General features: G+C 43.5%; 1 protein-coding gene across 1 annotated transcript in view; it reads right to left on the minus strand.

Annotated features, from left to right (window-relative positions):
- The window catches only part of SH3RF3 (SH3 domain containing ring finger 3), a 250,643-nt gene extending 231,470 nt beyond the window's left edge, over positions 1–19,173 (minus strand). The window contains exon 1 of the mRNA XM_051772741.1: positions 18,703–19,173. Within this exon, the coding sequence (XP_051628701.1) occupies positions 18,703–19,098 (396 nt within the window). The 5' untranslated portion in view covers positions 19,099–19,173. The remainder of the gene's footprint in view (positions 1–18,702) is intronic.
- Positions 19,174–26,752: the final 7,579 nt, after the last annotated feature.

Genomic DNA, 26,752 nt, shown 5'->3' on the forward strand with positions numbered 1-26,752 from the left:
CAACTATAATGGCTATAAATACTTCAGATTAACTCACAGTAGCCCCAAAGCAAAGCCAAGCTATAAATTTTCAGGACAGGCGATAATTTCCAAAGTCTAAAGGAAAGAAAGACTCTCACAGCTAAGTGGCTGAAGTGTTTTCACTTTCCAACTCAGCTTCCAATTGCTTATAGCACAGACATGAACATTAAAACACACACCCAATCAAGAAATTAGCCAAAAGCATTCTTTAAAGATTAACAAAGAGGGGTGCAACTCCTAACAATGTAAGAACAACAGGTTTACAGTTTTAAGGACTGCTTAATTCTGAAGCCACTGTCTTCATTGCCATGACCTGGCACAGTCTCTGTTGCACTCGTGCTGTTCAGTATCTCACTTTATGTTCCTGATCAGCTGATGGCAGGGGAGCGGGGGGGTTGGACTAGGTGTTCTCTAGAGGTCCCTGACAACCTCAAACAGTCCGTGATTCTGTGATCTACCAGCAATGTGCAAGGACACACTCTTCATATTCAGACCCAGATCCTTCTGCATAGCCCGTGAGGCAGGTCAGCTGCATTTCTAGCCTTTTTTCAGTACTTCTTTACAGGTCTCTCTTAAGGACCCTTTCAGCTGTTTGCATCCTACCAAGTTTGCATGTTCTTTAATGCTCCCACAAGTCCTGGTCCCCCCGCTGGGGGACCCACAATCTGGCTGGGCTAAAAACCCAGGGCATATTACCTCCTCCTCCGATCCTTCATATAAATGCATCTCATAGGAAGTAGTGAATGTGGATAACCCCATCATTTATTCTTAACTCATTTATAGGGCTTTAATGCATTAAATAAGCTCAGAGTAGAAGATAATTCTAGAAATTTTATTAATATGCATTGCAGCTTAGCAAAGGTATGTGTGAAGTTACAGTTTGTTTATGTGCAGATCAACTTTACTCACTTCAGTAGGAAATGAGACAATCAAAACATGATTCACAAGAAAGAAATGAGCCAGGGTCTTTCCACTGGCAAATAGCAGAAAAACAGATTGATCACAAGCACCCAAAAGAAAGATGTACATGTCTTGTACAGAAGGAGCAATAGAGTCTTCATATTAGCTACAGATGAATCTGTCTTAGCAGACAATTTTCTATCAGTAACATTGGTTATTTTTAAGGTTAAAATAGCAAAGTTTTATATTAAATTAAAATAACAAAACAAAGGTTCACTGAGGCAGTGAGTTGAAGTGAGACCAAAGTTTCCTTCTTAATAGACTGACCCCTTGCTATCAAACTTCAAAGGAAAATACAGCTCCTGAATCAAAACATTTATATTCTTCCCTATTTGCTTTTCTTGTTGTTACAGGAGCTGCTTGCCAGATGGTGGTTAGCAGATGAGGAGTTTCCAATGATGTGGTTTCTTTGGACCTGTATTGCTCATGTGCATGATATTTAAGGCCTACTGGTTCAGTAAATAACTTCTGGGTGGCAAATCCTAACCCTTTCAGAGGGACAGGTGACAACCCCATCAAGAGCACCACCAAAGGAAACCTGAGACAGCTGCAGCAGCAGCGGGACTTATTCCCTCCTGACTTTTCTGGGAGGATTGCAACAGGAGAGGGCGGTGCAGGCACAGTTGAATGTCTCCCAGGAAATGATTACAGCATCCTTAATTATAGGCTTCAAGGAGAGAAACTACCCTGGTGTCCCTTCTTCTGGGTTCCCTGGAGGACTGTGTACTCCATGGGTGGAGTTTACTCCGGACAAGTACTGATTTATAGCAGTTGTATTTTTACTAAACAACAACATCTATTATGAGGAAAGAAACTGATTTTTTTTTAGTGTTTCTCCTTTTCCATTCAAATTCATAGAGCAAGTTTTCAGAACTTGTAAGAACCTACAAGAAACAGGAGCTTTGACACAAACTCTTGTCTTGCCTTCCCCTCTTGTGCCCCCCCAGTTTATTCATTAATTCTCTAACACTGGCAACACTCTCCTATACCATGGCTAAATCAAATGTACCAAATTATTAATATTTTGAAAATTTACGGAACATGCACTATTATTCCATGGCATATGTATCTAAGAGCATCAGTTTCCCGGTGTCCAGATGTACAGACAAACATTAAGAGAACTCTCCTCTATTTTATCTGTTGCCAACAGTAGGTACCAAAAATGAGAATCACTTTTCAAATTCTCCAACCTTACTCAGAAAAATAAAGTGGTTTCTATTTCAAGCCTTTCAGGAAGGCCAGGAAAGAAACAGTTAAAAATAAAATTATATTAAGGTCAGCAGAGACAGAATCATGATTTCCATGTTTTCCATATTCTCCAGATATGGAATGATTTCTTCTAACAATACAGAACAAAATACTGTTTAGCAAGAGAAGTAAATTGAGGCTGTTTTTCATCTCTTTCCTTTGCCAACACAATGGAGCTGTCAGTAATAGAACGTTGAATGTGTTCATTTTCACACATTAACCCTTTGAGCCCTATAAATATAAGCAGTCTTTTTGACTCACAGAGAAAGTACATTTTAAACTCCTGAAAAAATGGAGAACAGAAATTTTAATTAAAGTTCTCCTTGTACACACGCACATATAACCCTCCCTTTAGCAAAGAAAAGCCCTTTCAAAATTAAAGTTATCATGCTGAAATAATTAGCATAACTCCTGGGAAAAATGCATAATCTTTGCATACCAAATGCCAAAAATGTCTAAATGAACTATGTTTAATAAATGTTACATTTCTCTTTGAGTACATAAACTCAGTTAATCATGCACTGATAGGTAAAAAATATTTTTAAAGCTTTAGGTATTGCAACTTAAGCATTTTAAATGTGACCCGCATCCTGGTCTTTGCGGGTCCCTGAAGGTTTCAAATCTTCCCTCCTCAGGACACAACCCAGCAGGAATAACTTAGAAAAGACCAGGAATCTCAGATCAACAGCGCTTTTCCGCAGCCGCCAGGATTGTATGCCATCCCGCTGCTCTTACGTGAATCACCGAGTGCACTTGTCTGCACCTCCGAAGGGCCGGCACAAATGTGCTGCTGCCTGCAGCTGCAGGGTACTGACTGCTGCTCTGTTCTGGGGCAAGGGTGGTACTTTTCATGGGTGTCTTGGCTGGCTGTAAGTTCACGCTGCATGAGTCCCACCAAACTAATTATTTGTCCTCAGTGCTTGGCATGAGACTGATTCCTTACTTCAGGGTATCAATATTTTGGTGTGCAGAGAAAAAATTTACAAGAGGAAATATGGAAAGTGCTAGACCCTATCTCTGTGCTTTTGAGGCCCCCTTTTTCAAGCCTGTCTGCTTATCAGGCTCACTTAAAGTAAAATCTCAGTCTCTCTCAACACCCAAAAGAGTGCAGCAAAAATTGTTAACATCATTATTTGTTTAGCATACTTAGCAAGAAGATTTAAATGCACTCAAAAAAACCCAACCTTGACTTCAAAGTTACCATGGATGCATGATTCTGCATAGGTGAAATAAAGACCCAAATGTAAGAGCAACAGGATTTCCTTCAGACTTCTACATCACCACTCTTCCATCCAGGAACCAGCTACGTTCAAACCTTGGTTCACAACATACACAGCCATGATCAAAGGATAATGCAAAATCCTTCACGCCAGTTCAGGCATGTGTTGATCTGTGACATCCACCTGTTCCTAACCTCTCCTCCCAAAATTCCGAGTGCACTTGAAGCCCAGCAGCAATGGTCCTCAGCCATAACTACAGCTCCTCTACAAGGTCTTCTACTTTGAGAGACTGGTCCTCGTGTAGCCAGTCACTTTAATAGACATATGTCATCTTTAGAAATAACAATAAAAGCAAGTTATGAGCATGGTTGTACCATTTAGCAGCTAAGTATTTAGCAGCTCTATGTAAAAGTAGCCACTATCAGCCAGTGAAAGCAAATTAATTATTTAGATATATTTATCGGATTTATAGGTCAACTGAAGCTAAAGCTAGTTAATTGAAATCCTGATAACAGATTGAAGCCTGTGCTAGATCCTATACTGTGAAATGCAAAGTCTTTATTAAATAAAGCCATTAAGAAGGATGATAATCCCTGTGGCCTTAAATATGAATAAGGTGCAATGTAAATAATAAAAGGCAAAAATCCAATTTTCATGCAGTGAACTTTCAAATGCTCTGCTGTTTCCATTAAATTACCTTTTATTCAACATATTGTAATGGCATTGAGGGCACATCAGGATTCCTTGTAATACAGTTATTGTTCAGCATAAAAACTGTTTTTTAACTTGAAGCAGAAAAGTGAAATATTTTATTTGGCTTCTCATATGTCAAATGACATGAAAATTGAGAACAAAAGCTTCCTAGATGCAATAGAAGAGAAAATAAAGGAAAAAATAAACACATACAAACAAAAAAGACTCAGAATGTGAAGACAAAAGAAAGAAACAGGGTACATAATAGTAGTTTTCCAATTAATTTTACAGCAATTTAATACTAGGAAATAGAACAGAAAAATAATTTCAGTAACTAACATGACTAAACTTGGATACAGGCCAAGTGGAGCTGTACCACACAGCAAACGAGGTGAAACTCATCAAAGCTCTTTACCCAGAAGAAAATCTGGTGTGAAATGTCTGTCACGCTTCTTACAAACACGAGGGTGATGACAAGAGCTTGAGTGCATCAAGTGTCACAACAGCACAGTATTCCAGTCTGGAGGCGTGTGATCACTCCCCGGTTCTGCTGTGTTGGTGGTAGGTCACTTTGGATGTGTTTTAACTTCTCATCCACAAAGGGAGCACTGATATTTACTTTTTTCTCTAAAGAATTCTGTGGAGTTAAGTAACATAAACTAAAGATACTTTTGTTTACTGAAGAACTGGTAACATAAGGTCAAGAATTTACTACTATTGTTCAGAAAAACAACACCCTTATTGCAAAATTTAAACAATCTATTAAAGATGAGACTATCCTTGTTATGAATGTCAAACGATTTTTCCATTATAAGCTTTTCTGCAAATCAAAAGAATTCCTCCAGCAAAGTCGTGATGGAATACAGATAAGAGAATGACTCCATTTTTATTCAATTCTGTATTCAATTTGGAAGCGCTATACCCAAAGAAACCCTTCAGCACAAAAATGCAATTTACCTTGTGGCATCTTCATACTGCATCAAGATGTTTAAAGAATCAAGAACAGAGATGTCAACTAACATTGTGTAACCTCACAAAACACACAGACATGCATTTTACAATATTTACTTTTCACTATCTGTAGCTGTGTCTGCCACATCCTATTTCCTGTGCCCATTCTCTGGTCTTAGTCAAAGAATCACGTAATGGTTTGGGATGGAAGGGATCTTCAAAGATCATATAGCTTCAACCCCCCTGCCATGGACAGGGACACCTTCCAGTAGACCAGGTTGCTCAGGGCCCCATCTAACCTGGCCTTAAACATTTCCAGGGATGTGGCATCCACAACTTCTCTGGGCAGCCTATTCCAGTGTCTCATCACCCCTCATAGTAAAGAATTTGTTCCTTACATCTAATTTAAACCCACCCTTGTCCTATCACTACAGGCCCTGGTAAAAAAAAAAATCTCAATATATCTTTCTCATACGCCCCTTTTAGGTACTGGAAGGCTTTAATAATGTGTCCTTGGGGCCTTCTCTTCTACAGGCTGAAGAACCTCAAGTCTCTCAGTCTGTGGTGTGGTGTTCCAGCCCTCCTCTGAACCCACACTAACAGGTCCACATCTGTCTTGTACAGGGCACCCCAGAGCTGGACACAATACTCAAGGTGGGGTCTCACAAGAGTGAAGCAGAGGGGCAGAATGACCTCCCTCAACCTGCTGGTCATGCTTCTTTTGATGCAGGCCAGGACATGGTTGACTTTCTGGGTTGCAAGTACACATTGCCAGCTCGTGTCCAGCTTTTCATCCACCGGTATCCCTAAGTCCTTCTTGGCAGGGTGGTTCTCAATCCATTTGTAGCCCAGTCTGTAGTGATAGTGGTGGTTGCCAGACATGCAAAACCTTGCACTTGGCCTGGCTGAACTTCATGAGACTCACATGGGCCCACTCCTTAAACCTGTCATGGTCCCTCTTGATGGCATCCCTTCCCTCAATCATATCAACGGCACCACTTGACATGAGGGGGTATCAGCAAACTTTCCAAGGGTTCACTCAATCCCACTATGTTTTTAATAAGATATTGAACAGTACTGGTCCCTATCAAGAAGTCTAAGTAATACCACATGTTGCTGATCTCCACTTGAACATTGACCATTAATTTGGTCCTACTCTGCTCCAATGCTGCTCACATGCAAAATGGGTAGGGAGCATCTGGAGTTGCTCAGAAGCAGTTCTGAACCACAGGCTGTCTGCTGCCCCATGCAGGGGGATCTTGGGACAAAGGGGTGATGGCAATGGGGCAGAGATAATGTCAAGGGATCATAGGGGTGATGGCAATGGGGACATCTGACCTGCTGCTGCCTAGGCAGCTGTAAGTGGCAGGGACCACTGGCAGCATGGGACCACAGGGACACAGAGAGGGCCATGGGGGTTTCCTGGGCTGTCACCTCCCATCAAGCCTGAGTGGAAACACAATACATCTTCCCATGCCCCAAAGGGAGAAACAGCAAAAGCCCTCCAGGGCCTGAACCCATGGGTAACATGGTGATGGGGCCACAGCCTCCATGTGAGACCTTCATTACTGGCAAATTGTTCCCTTTTGCTTCTTGTATGTGCAAAGAACGCAAACACATGAAATACAAGGGAAAAAGCAAATCTATTCATGGCATGCAGATCAGAAAATAGTAACACCTGACAGACCTACAGTGAAGTAATACAACGACTCCATCAGTGCAAACCATTACCTTGAATAATATTTGCTCCAGGTCAGTGAAGCAAAGGTATTTGAATGACATTTCTTGAGCTTTTCTTCCTAGGAAGGAGACTATTGCCTTCCAGCAACACTCTCAAAAACGGCTCTATTGAGGTGCTACGATGTTGCTACTTACTACAGTAGTGATTTCTCACACCTCCCACTAAACTGAGTCAGAGTCCTAAAGAGCAGATCTGCCAAGTAGCAGATTACTCACATTCCTTCAATAATTACTGAAAAAAGCCACAAAAACCAAAGCGGTGTTTATTTGAAGCTCATTCAGACAAAGCTACTAAACAGCTTGGATACTGAACAGTACAATGGCCAGGATCTACCCATACTATTACTTTCTTGAGTATGCAGTTACGTGACATCAAAAAGTGAAATATCGCTATAGAGGTATCTTTTAATGTTCTTTTAAACTCTTCAGGGTAGGGAAAAAAAAAAAAACCAACAAAAAAACCCCAAAGCAACACATTGTTTTACTTGAGATTCATTCTGGTCTTTATCTGCTTGCTGCCAGTTGTACTGAGTTTACACACTAATGAGACAATTTCAGACTGACCACAGTCTTCGCTCAGCATTTGGCTTCTATTTATTTCACCAGTACTGAACAGGAACCACTTATTCGGTGAACTGGCATCACTAAGCAAAACCTCTAAGTCATGAGTTGACTCATTAAAGAAGCACATGTTCATCAAAAGCATCAGATCAGTTGAGGAACCTCAACTCCATCCAGTTTCCTGCTATCTCTCATTTTAAATGTGAGCTCAGACTCTTTTAACCCCAGGTCCTGTACCAACAAAAAGTTTCCCTCCAATAGCTATGGATAGTATTAAATGAAACAGCTTCTCCTACGTCCAAGATCCTATAAAAACCCACCCACTTTCATCACAATTTTCATTACCAGATGAATTCATTCTCAAGCGACTAAATTAAGAAGAAGAAAGGTCCGTCTGACAGGGCAGTATCCTAGTGCAGAAACTACCCACCACTGCAACAGTGGTATCACTGAGAGAATCACAGAATCACCAAGGTTGGATGAGATCTTCAAGATGATTTAGTCTAAGCATCAACCCAGCACCACCATAATCACCCTTAAACTATATCCCCAAACGACACATCCAGATGCCTCCTGAACACTTCCAGAGATGGTGACCTCATCACCTTCCTGGGCAACTCCAATGCCTAACCACTTCCAGTGAAAATTTTTTTTCAAATATCTGAACCTCTCCTGGTACAACTAAGGTCATTCCCTCTCGTCCTTTCACTTGAGAATGGCAGAATTTAAACTTCTATTTTGTATGAAATCTAACTGACAAAAAGCCAAAACATATTAAGGAGGTTGGAATAAATGGAATATCTCCTGGAATTCTTAAGCCTCATTTGATGAAAAACAAAGAACTACGAAGAATTGAAGAACATCACCCATTGGAAACATCTCCTCCTCCATACTGTGCCTCTTTTATTATCACCTCTGTGCACCCTGAATTCTCCTCCCATGTTCATGGGCAGGACACTGCTATGACTACTCTTCATATGGGCCACCACCTGCTTAGAAAACAGAAGCCAGGGATGAGTGAGAGATGACCATTCAACCCTGGCTGTTGAGTTTTTGTTTGTTAATAAGCACAAAATTACCTCTCCCTGGCTGAACAATATTATCACAGATGCTGGAACCTACACAGCCCCTTCTTTAAAGTGCGCTGAATTATTTTTAACAGTAGTGACCACCATGAAAATACACTCAGATAAAAGTGAGTTGGACTGCATATAAAAGGAAGTCCTGCGTTCATCAAAAGAACCAATAAAACCCCAGGTAGGAAAAAATAAATATTCTTTTCTGCAATATAAATCAAATATTTTCCTTTAGAAAATAATTTACTGATTATTAAAAAAGGTGTGATTGGTTCAGATTTTACATTGCTGCATGACTGTGAAATATAAGTAATCAAATGTTTTCCACTATGATCTAACAGCAGGATTACCTATAAGCAGAAGAGAATAAGCAAAAATATTTCATCTCATGGTTGTCAACTATTATTTTACTGTACTTTATGACACACATGCATGACTGTATTCTCCAAGGGTTTTTCATTATTTTGTTTTAGAAAGAAAGTATGTGAATGAATAAGGATCTCCACAAAAAAACTCTTGGGTGAAATGCAAGATGCTCTGGACTGAACTCAAAGCCATCCTCGCCTGCCTCTTCCACATTGCTGCACCCTCCCCACATAGAGCTGGCCAAGGAGCAGCAGCCCCGGCACTGATGCATCCTGCCCACTCAACGTGCTGCAGCCCACACTTCTGCCAGGAAAGCCTGTGCTATTTCTGAGTCTCATCTCACGACATTTTAGCACAAAATCACAAGTCAGCTCGGCAGTGACAACCAGAAGAGCCCAACACAAGAAGTCTCAGCATCCTCAAGTGACAGGTGCCTTGCAGCAGGCTGGTACCTATTCCCCTGCCTCCTCTCCAGCCAATCCCTTGCTGGACATCCCTTCTCCCACACACAACAAGCACAGATATGTATTTTTGGGGTGCAAGAGGAGGTTGTGCGTGTGTACCCCTATGATCCCTCGAGGACGCGTGCTCCAACATGGGGGGTCATCCTGGGCACACGTCCAGAGATGTAGCAGGACCAGCCACTGTGCCACGACACAACATACACCCATGTCTGGCACACAGTGACAATAATGCACAGTTTACTGAAATGGATATGGACATGAGAAGAACACATGGAACAGGCCTTTCTGGCAAAAAAATATACATTCAGGGAGATATATATATTACACATATATACATATATTTGTGTGTGTCTAATTTACAGAAAAATAAATGTTAAGTCAATTAAAACACAATCAATCAAAACAAAACCTTCCTCCTACTTCCTTCTAATTCATTCTACTTTACTGTGTTAAAATAATTACAAATTCATAAATTATTACTGTTACTGGAAATTAAAATGTATTGATTTGCTTATAAGGATGACAATATTGCAAACCTGGTACAAGCTGCAATAAAAGCATTTCAAAACACATATGAAGGCAGCCAATAAAGAGGCAGCCTGCTAAAAACTGTTTCAAAATTAAATTAGAAATTTAAAAGTAAATTCATAAAATGATGTCTTTTTATAGTAACTCACAGAGGAGTTTTTGATTTGAATTATCCTGAAATTAATCCACAAATAAACATGTTCAATAATATTTACTGAAATGATAATTTGGGAAAGTAAATACGATAGTGCCTCTGTTTGGCTGATTTCTTGGCTGTTGCACAGAAGGCAATCAGGAGGCAGCACAATAAACACAGCAACGTCCCCTTTGTTTGGTTAGGACCACAATATCTTTACCCAAAATCCATCCACAAGTGCACAGTCAATATTTTAGATTTCTCTTTCCCTCTAACCATCTTGCACCTAAACCCACTTTAATGATACATCAACTGCAGCAATTAATGAACCTTTGTGCAGAAAGGGAAAGACTGTAACAGCTTAATGAGACAGTAATACATATTAAAATCAATATTATTCAGATTATGTGTCTATTCTAGTCTTCCTTCTGAAAATAACTGAGACTGTAGGAGAAATGATCATTAGCATTTCGATAACAATCTTGCCAGCCTTCTGTTACAATACTTTGTCTTTAGAGTAAAACTGGGATTTTTTATCTCATGCAAGCAGACCATTCTAAAATTAGCAATGGCAAATTCATATTGGTTTGGATCAGATCTTTAAAAAACTTGGAAAAAAAGATTAATGCTAACTTGCCTGAACAATCAGACTGTCATGCCTGGTGCTGTAGCAGCAGAAACACACTCTAAGCATGGACTAAGAAGCAACCTCTTCTCAATAAACACCATTTTTGTGCAGAGAAAGGCACTCCTGAACTATATACAGCATTAGTTTCACTTGTCTGATAAATCACATTCCTGCTGACAGCCAACACAAGGGACAAATTCCTCCCTACCACAAATCCTTAAGGTATCTTCAAAACAAAATGAGGTTGAATGTCACAAAGCAGGAAAGGGTTTTGCACCTTTGTCCCATCGCCACTGCGAGCAGACAAAAATTCCTCAGCATTCCCGAGTCAAATTATATTATGCAAACACTACAGGGAAAGAAAACAGTTCCATCTCTCTCTTTTTTTAATTAGTGAATCCCAAAGCCTTCCCTCTCCTGGCACCCAGTGCTGTGAAACAGACAGCTAAGCCTTCCTTTTTCCAAAGCAGGACAAGATGAAGAGCTGCTGCAGAAACAGCTTTACAGCATTCATGAGGACATGCATCCCCCAGAAACTCCTGCCCTCCGTCAGCCACATGCAAACAGACCAGTCGCACCAAAAATCCCAACCGCTCTGACGGGACAAGAAGCCAAACTTCAGCAGGGGCTAAGCCATGCTTTGAAACTGCCAGAAGACAGTTAAAGACAAACCCCACTGTGGTTTTCACTATTTAACCCCTCAATAGCTGGCCCTGCAGATGTGGAAGACTGAGCACAGCGTCGAGTCCTTCCGGTGACCCACAGAAGAGGGGCAGCGGAGAGGTACAGCTCCATCAGCTCCTTTGGGCAGATATTCACCTGCCCACTGCCTGAGTTCACAGGTGACCCCAGTGCGCAGCAAATTCTGTGGAACCACTGGAAGTTATGCTTAAAAGACTGGGCAGAAAGTGCTCTTGATTCCAGATGTTTTACATTTTTCTCTCTGTTTTTGAAAACAAAATGTCTTTTTAACACCAAAAGTAATATTCCCTCCTTCTGTTCTTCCCCTGAACTAAGAGGCATCTCATGTACACATATCATTAAATTAATGTTTATTCTTTCTAACCAAATAAAAATGTTCAAATTACATACAATGACAATGAGATTAAATTATTAGGTACATGTTCTGGGGTTTTTTAAAAGCTATTCAAACAATTTTAAAGGCTTTTCAGCAATGCTCTAGCAGCATGAGCAAAACTTACCACAAAGAGGAGGTAACAAGTTTAACATTACTGCTGAGGAAGATGGTACCAGAGCCAAGTGAGTAAAACTAGCACATCAGCAATCCCCCTGCCACCCCATACAGCCAGGAAAAGGCATGGCTCAAGCTGTCAGAGGAATCCAAACTGGCAGAAGAAAGAGGATATGGGGCTGATAAGCGGGGAGAACCTGCTCCCAGGCCCATCTGCATGATGCACTAGAAAGAAATTTTTCTCATTTTTTTAACTCTTCCCTTTTTTTTCCTTTTGCATAATGGTCAGACCAGTAACTTTCCAACCAAAGTATCACTATGCTCCATGCAAGACACTTCTGTCACCAGAAGCAGTTTGGTTTGGTGCAAGACTAGGGATAAATAGGTAGCTTTCAGCTGGCACTGTATTTCCCCATCGCTCCCTCCCCAGCTGCAGAAGCACAGCTGCTGTGGGAGCTGGGCAAGGCCAGGGTCATGCAGCTTTCTCAAATCCTGTAGTTTATCTTAGTCCAGGCTCTCATGTCTTATTAGAACTAATCTTGGGTTCTTCTCATGACAGCTTACCCCAGATTGGGAAAACCTGTTGTAAAATATCAGATTTTAACAAGACCATATTGAAAATGCTTGCAAAAATTCAGCTTGATATGTGATGAGTGAAGCTGAAACCGCATGCATCCTGAGCTGTTTTGGTCTGCAGAAGTCACAAATTCCCTGAACATTGAATGAATCCAGTGCTGTAGAGGTCAGCAATTACAATGTTGCAATGCTTAAAGACATCAATCAGAGTGAAATATTAGTTATAATGCCTTCTGAAGCTCAAGGAAAGGCTTCTAAGAGTGATCTATGACTTCAAAAGAAAGTGGCATCCCACAGTCAAAGATATATACAGGTAGGTTACTGTAGTGCAAGAAGGAACTATGGTTTTTATCTGAAATTTAAGCAGTGCTTCTTAACAGAAACAGTATGAAATATTGAACAGAACAGTGAAATTAGAAGGGACAGTATAAATACAACAGGGCAAAACTCAAGAAGTACCCAGACAAACTTTTCAACTTGAAACTCTAATGGGATTGTTAACCTAAAGTTATGAGACAGCAGACAAAAATAACTCTATACTGTAAGAAAATACCTTCCTAGAGAAAAAAATCCTCCATGGCATAAATAAAATATTGTTGTAGCATTTTATGTGGCAGCTTATTGATCGCATGGACACAGCTTTGTCTAGAAAGAGTACGCGTAGCCTCCCCCTGACCTGCAAGTACAGGCACCCAGCATTAACAGCCAGTGCCTGAAGCCAGTCTGACCTGTTGGGCACCCAGCCAGCACCAGGAGTCTGCCCGAACATGAACTGATAAGATTAGAAACAAGGAATACAGTGTACTGTTACAGCCCATACACAGCACACATCACTGCATCCCTGCACCAACGCTCCCTGCAAATAAAGTGCAGCATCTCTGCCAAACTCTATTCAATGGTAGAAAACAACCGTCGTAGCTTCAGCGTATACAAGCGGTGCTTTTTAATCTCCCCAAATCCCTACCTCTTTAGTAATAAATCTGTGTTTGTAGGGCAGCATCCTTTGAAGATTGAGAAGCACCTGAGGGTGGGTGAGCACTACTGGGACAAGTTTTCAGCTGGGAAATGTGAAGCTTGGAAAGTTCATTCAGTTTGTCAGCATGTTCTGCATGTGCCTTAAAACCACAGCAGCACCATCTTTCCAAAGAGCAAACAGCAGAGATTCAGGGGAGGTGGGCAAAAATTGCCAGGGTTAAAATGTGCACAAGATTTTTAGGGCTGAGTCGAGCAAGCCTATCCATCTGCCTTTGAGTAACCAGCTACCAAACATGGGCATATCCTAAGCATTACCAGCTTTCATCATGAATCATTCAGAAGGATGACGTGCAGGGATTAAACTTAGCATTCACATTTGACATCAAGAGGAGTCCCACAGAGGCATGTCACACTGACACAAACTAACAGGGAGGGTGTAGGGTTAGTGGCACAAAGCCCTCTCCACTGCCTCATGACTTTTTCAGGTGTGACTGAGTCACTGCTGGCCATCTCAATCCAGAAGTAGTAGTTCACTGTCAATACTGGCATGCTTTGGTCACATTAGGTCCATCATGCAATTTTCTAGTTTGCAAGCAAGAAGGTAACATCATCACCCAAAGATGAGTGAAAATACTCGTTTTCTGGAAAATATAATGGACATGAAGATAATACCTGCAAATAGCACATTTTCTGAAAATTGTAAGAGTTCAGAATGATGAATTTTTCTGATGCAGCCCCTCAGCAATCCCCTCTCCTACGCTCACTCACTTCTGTGAAGACAGCTTCAATTGCTGGGGTTTTAAATACTCTTAGTTATATTTTTCACAATACCCTTTAGTATGGTAGTTAATCTCCTGTGTCAAAACACATTTTTAGCCATCTGCCAGACAAAAAAAAAAAATCCTCAAGATCAGAACCTTTGACATATGGAACATCACTCTTTTTTGCATGGCTTTATGACAAAGTTCAGGCACTGACCAGCCAAACTACGGCATCAGAAGCAAATAAATCAGCAAGAATGAACAAAAGTAAGGTAAATCCATGGGTCTATGTACATGGCATGCTGCTGAATGGCACTCCTGTCTGTGCAAATTCAACCATTAAAAAGCCAAGTTGAAGAGTCTCCTCTGCCAAAATGTGTCCCCTACACAATCCACTGCTACTGTAATATACATAAATGCATATAAACACCAGACTCCATCTGCTTCCTCTTGTGTAGCTCAGGGTGGGATCTTTACCTGATAGACAAGTATCCAAGAAGGAAAGAAACACAGTGGTGGAGAAAAACTGCTAGATCTACTCATGTTTAATCCACTGTAACCAGTCTAGGATAAGGCAAGATTCTTACAAAAAATGTAAGAAATGTCTCTTTTGGAGAATTTCTACAAACAGAGCAGTTGAAAAGCCTATATAGCAAATTAGCATTGCTCCCTCTGCTTGCAAAACTTACGTGAAGCCAAGGGCTAGCAAATGGCAGCTTTCCACCTGAAACACTGAAATAGCTCTGCAAAGCTGATACATGGGAGAAGCATCCAGTGCAACACAGGGGAGCGCAGCCCATCCGTCACTGCACTCAAGCATGCTGACACATCATTTTCCTTATGTGCACATCTTACTCTCCACTGTTACCTATAACCCCATCTGATAACATACCACATGTCTATCCATTACTTTGGCCATGTTTTCTCCTCTGGGAAAAAGGAGAGACATGTTTTGTTTTTCTAGGTTGTTTCTTTTTCATGCAAATGTAGTTCTCAGTTTGTATTACGAGCAAGCAAGTAATAAGCACCGCATCTGGAGTTTAAGACGCCTGGTTCAGGAGGAAATTACTAAAGACTTGCATGCATTTAGCTGGCTATTAGATCTTGCGAATTGCTGAAAAACAAAGTTATAAACTGCAATAATTGTTAAATAAAAACCCAAACACCACACTCAGTAAAGAAGGTGGATTTACCATAATGCCCCAACAATCTAAAGCAGCCATTTACTTTGACAGAACCTGAATTCCCCAAGCAATTCGACAGTGGTAATGGAAACAGAGGAGCCAATAAATTATAACCTTGTGTGTAATGCGCCTACCATTATAAACCACTCTTAGCCTCCTGCTCTATTCCCTGAGGGGAGCACACAGTTGTTGGATTTCCTTTCCTTCATTCTTCCAGTGTGCTCTTTCAGCACTCGGACCCTTTTATAATGTCTAATACCATACTCTGCATTTACACAGCAGCTTTAATGTGAACATCTCAAAATATGCTATACCATTCAGAAAATGACTGTTTTTTACAGGCTAAAACAGAGGCACTGGGTCACTAACTGGCTTACCAAAGGTCACATACCATTATATATCAACAGAATCCCAAACATTGTCAAAGCATGTATTAGTAGGTACGCACCACTTCCAGATCTCTCATACTGAAGATGTATACCACATATCTTAAAACACCTCCAGGATTTCAGTAGTATTTCTGAAGGACAGTCTTGGACAACTTTACGAGTAGCACCAGTGCCAGTTCACTCCCAGCTCAGACCCTCTCATACTGACTTTTAGCACTCTGAATAAACCAAGTCTGTGATAAACTACAGGAAAAGAAAAACCAGAGACCTAATAAAGAAATACAAACCCCCCAGAGTTTTTCCAAAGTGATAAACAACATTTGCTGATTTTAGAAAATGCCATCTATGCAAAGAAGACTTCCCCAAAGTATAAGGTGCAAAAGCAAAACACAGGCGTAATAGCAACACAGGGGCTGACCCTGCTCTGTCTTCTACGGTTAATTAAAACTCTCGCAGAAACAGATCCCCGGTGTGATTCCAACATATCAGCCCAAGGATCTCGGCAAGACTGAAAGTCTGATAGAAGTGACCTTGGCTCTCTGCCATTACACTTCACAATTAGCAGTTTCCTTCCTAACCAGAAAGCTCATAATGGTATGTCCCACTTTACATACTGCATTACCTAAAATGAAAGGTATTAATTAGTAAAATAGTGTAATTTGCATTTAAGCCCCAGGCAGCAAATCTACAGCAATTTCTGAAATTTATATATATATATATATGTGTGTGTGTGTGTATTAGAAAGAATCACTTCCACTCTCTTCAAAGCAGCTGAGCTGTCAAAGACCAGTGTAAGAGAGAAAGGGATGCAATTCTGCTCTTCCGTATCAACCTCAAAAAGCCTGATTCTAGCCTGGATTTTACCATCTATTGTTTAGTTCAAAGAGAGGTTCTGCACTCTTGTCTCCAGGACTGCTCAGCAATCAGCTGTATCAGCAGCTCCAAGGAGGATTATTCTCCCCTGCTGTTTTTTTTAAAAGCAGATTAGTTCAGACGTTCTTTCACTGTAATGAACCTTGTAAGGATCAAGCACATTGCATTGATTTCCAGGATAAAATTGTGCCATCAGTCAAAAGGCCAAGCAAACAGTTTCACAGACCCACTGTCCCAGCAGACCCACCATCCCAGAATCACCCATTAACCCCAGAAAGAGAAAGGAATTGCAGTTGTTAACCATAAAAGCCAAAATGTAATTCTCAGGTCATGGAACTTTGCTTTCCGTCAAATTCAGATGGGTAACAACCCTCACAGAAACAGAACTGACCATGTTCACCAAAGTGCTATTCAATCAAAGCCAGAAAATTATAGAATGCAACGTGCTTTTACTTACTACATGATATCTGCAATAATGGGTAGGGAAGTGACTTCTTAAAAGCCTGCCAATTTATGGTAAAATAATGAAAACTCAACTTCCCTAAAAATTTGCAAATAACTTTCCGCATCAAGCATTTCCTTTCATTCGCACCCTCCTGTAATATCCAAGCTTGACTAGGATTTAAAGACTTGATAACCAGAGATTGTCTTCTTGTTGGATGATCACAAAAGCCTGGTCAGGGTGCAAGACCCTGCCCCAGCAACATGAACACCGCAGGTGTAATAAGCAGAGCCTGCCTCCCACAGGAGAAGACCTACCTGAACTTCAAACCAGACTGTGGGACATTGTACTTTAAACTACCTATTGAGTGCAAACTTCCCTTTTTGTAGTGCAGAAAGTCAAAAAGACAGGAGTTGTCTGCTGTGATGAAGCTGCAGCACGAAGTTTAGCTGAAAAACAACCAAAAAAGCAGAGGGCAGAATCCCATTGCCTCTCTTCTTTAAATTGGACAAATCATTATGAAATACCTGATGCTCATTGAAGACTACAGCTCAACAATAAAGGATCTACCCTTCCAGAAATATTGCCAAGTATATTTCACTTCAGACTCCAAAACTGAATTTTATGGAACAATGTATGGCATTTGCCATCATTTCCTGTAGGCAAAATTTCAAAACACTGGTACAGGTCTATTCATTTCTCTCAGAAAAAAAAATTAATTGAAAAATTTACTATAGCAGTACAACCTCACAAGGAATCTTTGCATTGACCTTTCCAAATCAAAAGCCTGTAAACTAAACTACAGCTCAAGCGGATTTCGTGAAAGATCAAAGGCAACTAAACATATCCAGTATATATATGACATTAGAAGTACGATGAAGTCCACAGTCTTAAGTATCTCCATTGCAAATTCTCCTGAAGGGGTCTAATAGTAAATTTTATCAGATCGAATTAAACGGTAATACAGAACACTGGGAGAAACCGATCTTGTCCCCTCTGAGCCAATGAAACCCCTGCCACGGATTTTAAAGGGCGCTAGATCGGGCACTCGACTGCAGAGTTAAAAAAATAAAATGCATATGCTGCAGTAGTTGCCTTCGATAAATCACACACCTTATACATAAAAACGAAATTATGTTCCCTTGGGAGGGGAAGTTTCAGCTTCAAACCCCACTCCGTTCCAAGGAGGGCTCTGTGTGGCTCTGACCGCACCGGCAGAGCCCCAGGAGCGGAGGGGGAAACTCGAGAGTGCGAGGAACGCGCCGGGACGGGATCGGCCGAGCGTTCTTACCACCTTCCCCTCTCCAGGCTGCGCGAGGGTGGGAGCCAGCTCCTGCTCGCACCTGACAGGCACCTGGCGCAGCCCGACACGCCGGATAAAAGCGCTTCAGAGGCACTCTGGTTCATAACACCGAGAGCAAGTCCAGCTCTGCTACACCGGGAGCGGCCCTGGGGCCCGTCGGTGCGGCAGCTGTCCCGGCCACTCTCGCCGCCAGCGGCCGCCCGGAGCACTTTGAGGACATCCCCGGCCGAGCCTCCCATCGTTAGATCGAGGGGGGGACCGCAATCGCCGGTCGCAAGTCCGAGGGGCGGCGCCCGTCCGGAGCCCCGCGGGCACACAGCCCCCGCCGCCCGCAGGACGTCCCGCCGGCACACCGGGAACCCGCGCACGCCCGGCCGCGCTCCCCCGGCACGCCCGGCCCCGGCCCGGCACCCACCTTTCCCAGCAGGGCGCTGCGGCTGGCGGCAGCCAGCTCCCGCAGGCTGGCGGCGGCCGAGGCGGCGGCGGCGGCGACGGCGCTGGGAGCGGCGGCGGGCTGGGGGTACGTGGGGGCCGCGGTGCTGGGGCTGCCGCTGGCGCCCCCGGCGGCGCGGGGCCGCTGCCGGATGCCGTCTAGGAGGCGGACGAGGAGGATGTTAGCGGGTAGCTCGTCCACGCCGCAGCCCACCAGGATGCGGCACTCGGGGCAGCGCAGCTCGTGGCGGGAGCTGACGATGCTCTCCAGACAGCGGCGGCAGAAGGTGTGCTGGCACGGCAGCACCTTGGCCGTGGTGTCCAGACGCTCTAGGCACACGGAGCACTCCAGCAGGTCCAGCAGCGACGACTCGTCCATCGCCGCCGCCGGCTCCCGCTCCGCCGCCGCTCCGCTACCGCTCCACCGCCCCCTCGCCTCCGCCTCCGCCCCCGCCCCGCCGCCGCCGCCGCCGCCTCCGCCTCCCCTCCGCGGGGCAGCGCAGGGCCCCGACGCCCCTAGGGCCGCCGCGGCCGGCGGCGGCGAGGGAGGGGCGGCGGCGGGGCGGCGGGGGCCATCGGGGCGGCGGGGCTGCCCCCGGCGGCGGGCGGCGGCGGCGACCCCGGGAGCTGCCTGGGCGACGCTGCCCAGCGCCGTGCGGCGCGGCGGGGATGCCAGCGGCGGGAAGCGGAGCGGTTCGGGAGGAGGGCACCTGCCTGCCCGCGCCCTCTCCCGCTGTCCGGCGCGGCTCGGCAGCTGCAGCGGGGCCCGGCGAGGCGCCCGCCGCGCCTCCGCGCGGGGCGGGGAGCGACGGGGAGCCCCGGGGGGGCGCCGGCGGCTCGGCGGCCGCCCCGCAGGCGGTCCCCGCCCGCCCCGCCGCCTCGCCGCCGCTCCGTGGCTCCCTGTAACCCGACCCAGCAGGGCTCGCAGCCCGCTTTCCGCCGCAGCCGCTACTCCCTCCTCCTCCTCCCGGTGGAGGCTCCCGGACAGGCGGGGGCAGGCGGAGGAGACTCCTCGGAGAAGCCAAGGACACGCTGGCGGGAGCGGAGGGGAGCCCCTGGGGGCCTGTCCGGGCGCGCCGCGGGGAGCGGCGGCGGTGTCCGGGCGGGCGGGGGCCGGCGGGCTCGGCATCCCCGCGGCAGCGCCGCTCGTCCCGCGGGCCGGGAGCCGACCCGGGTTCGCGGACCCGCCATCTCTGGCGGCGCGGCGCCCCCTGGCGGACGCGGGGACACGGCGCATCACCCCCCCCATCCCACCCGGGTACTTCGGGGCGTCCCCAAATGATCGTATATTGTATCGTGTAATCGTTATTGTATCATACTCAACCCCTGCGGGAGATGGAGAGGTGAAAATAGGAGCGAGTGTCGCGCCTCCTCTGCCGGCCGGATGTCCCGTGCGTCCAATCTGCAGCCGGTACCTGCGTCCCGAAAGATACAGCAGGATGCGCCCGGGTCCCGTGTGAGCTGGTGTTCAGGCCCTGCTGGAAGGGGCGAGACCCTGGCATTTTGGAGTTACACATCCGTGGTGTATACTAACCACGAGAGATTTAAAACTATGAGATGCAGCCACTTGCACATGTGGACTATGCACAGATCTTTCCCTTAGAGAAGCTGCAGGAGAAGCCCTATTCTTCATATAAATTTCATTTGAATACTCCCTTTTTGGCTAAATTTGACCATTAATATGATTAAGGGCCCTGTTTAAGCTAGAAACTACAACTGAAATACATCGTAATCTTACTGAAGAGATTTTTCATTTGTGGTCCAACTCCTAACCCAAGCTTTCTTATATTCCTGTGCCTGAGCACTTTTGGAACTGGGGTTTGCAATCCAAGTGCTTGCAGACGCCCTCCTATTATTCTCTTAAGTGACACTTTTCAAATTGGCTTTTTGTGAGAGCCGTGTCAGGATGGTTGCACAAAATCTTTCTGTCAGATTTATGACTTTTCCAATGCATACAGCAAGATAAACCTGTTGTGATAAAGGTAATCTAGACACTGTATAGGAAAATTTACTAAATTTCAGCATGTGAAAAGCCATGAATCTCTTGCTGCTTGTGTTAGTCTAGAAGAGAAGGAATAAGTGCAAAGCCAAAGAAAAGCTCCTGATGCAGAGCTCAGATCATTATTTGTTGCTGAGTAATGTCCAGTAATCTAACCTATGCCCTTTCAGAAAGAAATACCAAACTCGATAGTTTTAAACTATAAATTATACCAATGCCTGGAGAAATGTGGAATACAGTATCAAGGACCTTTCTCTGGAGTAAAACTTAATTTAAGAAAAAGGAATAGTGGAGAACCTTTAATGATAAAAGGCATTGCTTCAGCAAGGACAGGGAAATGCTGCAAAATCTGAAATGAAAGGTATAATTGTTTCAACACCTCAGATTCCTTCCTTCAGAGGGGAAAACTTAAATATCACTGTCAAAACATATAAGCCAAAAGTGCTCTGTTACACACCAGTATGCCTCCACTGACTAGAGGGGCAGCACATTTCATGCCTCTTGCCTTCTGGTTGCTCCAGGGTTTACAACCAAACCACCTGTCACCAGGTTTCCCAGAGTTGCCTAATTACACATTCCCAAACCAGGAGAAACACTCTGGAGAGCCAGCATCCAAAAATGATGTGAGGGTGCCTTGATACTGAGACAGCTTAAAAAAGGTACAGATGTGCAAAGCATTTATTATTCAATAGAAGAAATCGCTGACACAAAATTAGAGTGTGCTGTAATCTACATGGAAAGCACCCTCTTAAACACCTTCTTAAGCAGGAGCTGGTTGCCACCACAGAGAAGCAGAAGCAAAACTACAGCATATCCTTGCAAGGGCAAGGAGGTGAGGGAGCTCTCAAACCACCCTAGAGGACCAGAGGTGAGGGAGGGAGTTGCTGAGAGACACTGAGGAAGATGGAGGAAATGGGGAACTAGAGAACAAGAGGGAAAAGGGGACATGAGAAGTAAAAGCGGTGATGAAAAAGGAAGGGAGGCAAAGATTAAGAGAGGAAAAGGTTTACACAGAAATTACACAGAGGACTAGAAAACAAACTAGACACAATAAAAGCACACTTCTAAGAAAAGGAGGGACAGACTTGTGATTTGGGCTCCAACTAGGAAAAAAACCTCCTGAGTGTTTGAAGAGCCTTTGGTGTCAGGAGAAATATTTTCACACTTAAAAGTTCAGTGTGAGTTTGTGTGCCTCCTTGTACCTGGGCCTAAATGAGAATTAGGCCAGGCCTGAAGGAAATGAAAGAAAAAAATCATCACACATGCTTTTCTTCTTGCCAAAGAGATCATGGGAAATATCACATTAAATACTAGGAAATACTCAGAGTATTAAGTTTGGAAATAAAAAAAAAGATGAAATGGTCAGAAGCCTGAGATAAAACACATGGAAAGGAATAGAAAAAGATAAAGATGATGTAACAGGTTTTGCTTTACTTTAAACAAATGTGAGTTTTATTAATTTCCCTGTCTCATCTGCCAAAACATCCAGCTACAGATTGCTTTACACACAGGGATGTGGCTGCACATTTTGCCACACATTCCTTGGTGAATGTGTTTGAGGACGTAGCTGATCGGCAACTTCTGTTTCAGGCTGTGGAAGTGGCTTCCCTTGCATGGTGGATGAAAACAGCGAAGGGTACCTGGAGACAAGAAGACACTCAAAAAGTGAAATATTGTTGCAGGAGAGTAGAGTGATACTGAAGCATTCCAAGACTTCATTTCTAGTTGTCCTTAAATTACAATAATGTACTAGTGTCTCAATTAAAAATAAAAAAGTGTCTTCTGTTTTCCTGATTCTTTTCCCTGCATGATTCTGCTTGCTATTTAGTTCAGATCAGGAGAGACTGACAGATTTTGCTGTCTGTAGCTTTATCTATGTTGGTTTCAAAGGCATTTTCTGGGGACAGTATGTGGACATTACACCTTCAGCTTTGCCTTCATGTATTTGCATGCTCCTCTTGAAAATGCCTAACTCTTTAGCAGTCTTCTACCAAATGGGGTTTGATTATACAGAAATTATTCTCAATTCTTCCCTCTATGCTTGCTTCGCTTTTAAGGGTCTACAGCACAATAGCTATTCAGTTTGCACAGCTAGGAAACATTTGCCTACTAAATAACAATGAATACATCTTATTTGTATGATTCTTTCCAAACCTGGAAAGCATTATAAGAGTGGTAGGCATTATTATTTTATAACAATTCAACATATTTAAACTTGTGGTGCAATGCACAGCAGTTCACTTTTACTATTGCATTTTCTCTGTATGTTTAAATGATCATTCAGTTATGCTTCCATTACTTACTCTATTTACATTTAGATTCAAAAAATTAAAGCATTCTTGGACTTCTGAAGTGAGTTATATTAATAATAAACAAAGGGAAGGAGGGGAACTTGTCAGCTCTGTCTTTTCTTCCTTTTATTTGACCTAAACAATCTGGTACATCTAGCAAAAAATATCAGATTTCAGACCATGGTAATACTTGTTCAAAATGGACAAGTTTGACGATGGGATCCTCTCTCTGCTCCTTGGACCGGAGATGAAATTTTGGATCAAGATCTATCTCTCTATTCATCCATCCATCTATCTGCATAAACATTTACCTCCATTGTAGGAACCTAGCAATAACTCCACTTAGGGGTTTTTTCTCGTGCATGGAGAGGGTAACCTCTCTGTTACCTGGCAAAAAACAGATTGTTCAGAATCAGTGACTGAAAATTCTTATGGAAGCAACAGCAAGACCACTGCCCCAAAGTACATAGGCTGTTACAATACCTGTCCTGGCAACATATGTGTGACAGCCTACCCATCAAGGTCTGGAGAGTGCATCTGAGATTCCCCCATATAAGACAGTCACAGAAAATCCATTCATTTGAACTCTGGATTTTTTTCAATGCCAAGTTAGAAGATTAGTTAAGAAGGACATGTTAGTTGAATTTCTCTTGACAGTATTTTAACATTGAGGAGAAAATATTTGCTCACTTTGTGTTTAACAACAATATTGAAACCAGGAAAGAGAGGAGGACATGCAGGTACCTCTGCTATCTCTTTAAGTGCATGCTGGTCGTGTAGGTCACAGGTCAGAAAGGTATGTGTTTAATAGTGCAGTGGAATGGGAGCAAATGTTCAGGCAGGCCTTGCAGCTGTCCTCCCTTATCTTCCCTAACAGCCCTGGCTGGCTCTTCTGTCCCCTCCCTTGCACCTTGCCTATATAATCAGTGTGTCTTTATAAAACTCATCCAGGCAAAAAAAGAACCCAGGGAAAAAAAGTAAACAAAAAATTTTGACCATAAAAATGACAGATAAATGTTAAAACTCTATACATTAGGAAAATTACTGTATTATATTGTGGTTTTGTTTCACTTAATTTATGAATTAAAATGGCACTTCCTCTAAGAATACATGCTGTTTGTTGCCAGTCTCGGCATGACAGCCTATCAAACCACTGCAGTTTTCTGACAAGTTTTATCACATTCCTGGTAGTTTGGGATTTTTTTTTAAGATTTGGACAGAGGCAGACCAGATGTTGTCTGTTGCACAGCTCTTACTACACATCCAGCCCTTCTGGCAAGGCCACTGCCCTTCCAGTGGGATTGTAGAACATTCCTTTGACATGGCTTTCAAGGTGCATCTTGGGCTTTTATAGAATTAAAACTTCAGCTTTTAACTGTAACTTTTTTTTAGGACCTTGAGCATTTATGAGACTACCTTCTTTGCAGTAGATTTGACATAAATGATGCAAGGAGCTTTTAATTTTCGTGGAAATAAGCTTGATGGCATCAAAGGCTGAAGAGGAATACTATTCTAGTCCTGAGGAACTTCTTCAGGTCATGCTCTCTCTAGGAGTCAGTTACAGTTTTGTAAGATGATAAAAACACACATTCTATTTCTTTTATCTTCTTCATGGATCATAAATTTGATTACATTTTCTTCACTTGGCAAGGCAGATTTTTCTTAAAAATTGAGAAAAAGATAATTCAATTAATGATTAATTAATTTACTCCATTTATCAAAATGCTTTTTCCAGTTAGTTGATTTCTTCCCACTAATTCACACATAAAATTGACAGCATTCTGAGGATATCTGACAGAGTCTCTATATTGGGTTTGTATGGCCAGATTTTGGTAGCAGTGGGGCTACAAATGTGGCTTCTGTGAGAGGCTGCTAGAAGCTTCCCCTGTGTCTCATGAAGCTGGCTTTTTTAATGTCAGCTGGCTCCAAGATGAACCTGCTGCTGACCAAGGTGAGGGCGGTAGCACCTTTGGGATAACGTATTTAAGAAGGGGGTGAGGGGGGAACCCTGGGCAACTACATATGGATAGAAGGTTGAGAGTATGTGAGAGGTACAGCCCTGCAGACACAAAGGTCAGTGAAGAAGGAGGGGCAAGAGGTGCTCCAGGTGCCAGAGCTGAGATTCCCCTGCAGCCTGTAGTGAAGACCATGGAGAGATAGGCTGTCCCCCTGCAGTCCATGGAGGTCCACAGTGGAGAAGATATCCACTTACAGCCCCTGGAGGACCCCACACCAGAACAGGTGGATGCCCGAAAGAGGCTGTGAACCCATGAGAAGCCTGTGCTGGAGCAGGCTCCTGGCAGGACCTGTGGAGAGAGGAGTCCACACTGAAGCAGGCTAGCTGCAAGGACTTGTGACCCCATGGGAGCCCCATGCTGGAGCAGTCTTTTCCTGAAGGACTGCACCCCATGGAAGAGACCCATGCTGGAGCAGTTTGGAGAGAACTCCAGCCCATGAGAAGGACTCACATTGGAGAAATTCATGAGGACTGTCTCTTGTGGCACTGACCTCACACTGGATCAAGGAAGAGCATGAGGAGTCCTTCCTCTGAGGAGGAAGGAGCAGCAAAGACAATGTGTGATGAAATGACTGCAGCCTCCATTCCCTGTCCCCTGCACCACTGGAAGAGGGGAGGTAGAAAATAGGGGATGAAGTTAAAGCACAGAAGAAGGGAAAGGTGAGGGGAAGGTGGTTTTAAGATTTGATTTTATTTCTCATTATCCTACTCTGATTTGATTGGTAATAGATTCAATTAATTTCCCCAAGTCGAGTCTGTTTTGTCCATGATGGTAACTGGTGAGTGATCTCTTCCTGCCCTTATCTCGACCCATGAAACTTTCATTATATTTTCTCTGCCCTGTCCAGTTAAGGAGGAGATTGACAGCACAGCTTTGGTGGACACCTGGCATCCAGGTGTCCCACCGCAGTCCCTTCTTGTGGTACTTCACTGCAGATACAGCACAGCTGCAAGGAGAACATGCCTCAGTTGGTAAAGCTACATGGCTGCAGTCAGACCAACCAACTAGCAGAGGCTCAGGTACAGTATCATGGTTATTCCTCTGTTATGATTTTCTTGTCACAAGAAAAAGTGGACGAAGTATTTCATCACTGTCCTACCACTAATGAAAAACCTGTCCAGTTGTTTTAGAGAAATCCTTTGTGGGGAATAAGAAGAGATTGCTATGGTTAACCCATACATTTCAAATTTCCAGATTTTTAAGAATTTAAAATTAGCTGTGTTGCAACTGCTTTCAAAGGCCAAGTTGCCAGTAAACTTACACTTAACATCTGTATTTCTTGCATTTGTGTGCCCTCATAGAGACTGGACCATGTTCAGCAGGGGATGGTTAATGCTTCCAATTTTAGTCAGAGTTATTCAATTACTCCACTTAGAACAATCAGGCAAAAAACCTGATTTGCCTGGAGCCCAGTTTTTTTCTGGAGGCCCATCTTGCACCTATCTGCCCAGTACTGTATAGGCACAGAACTTGTGTTCATGTCCTTGGGTGGCTGGTTCTCATCTCTGCAAATGAAAACGCTAGGTCTCCCCTCCCCAGCAGGGCCTGAACCATTGTGTTATCAATGTTTTTCTCAAACTTTAACCAGCACATCCAGTCAGCAGAAACTGCTGCTTCACCATCAGCTAATTGACGCATGTTCAAGTTAACAAACCATCTGCAGTTAACACACAAAAAAAAATACTGTGCACTGTAAAATTCTTCATTTCTGTATCATGCTTCTGA

Source organism: Manacus candei, unplaced genomic scaffold, assembly GCF_025592945.1.
Source record: "Manacus candei isolate 608988 ecotype Guabito, Panama unplaced genomic scaffold, ASM2559294v1 h1tg000159l, whole genome shotgun sequence".
NCBI lineage: Eukaryota > Metazoa > Chordata > Aves > Passeriformes > Pipridae > Manacus > Manacus candei.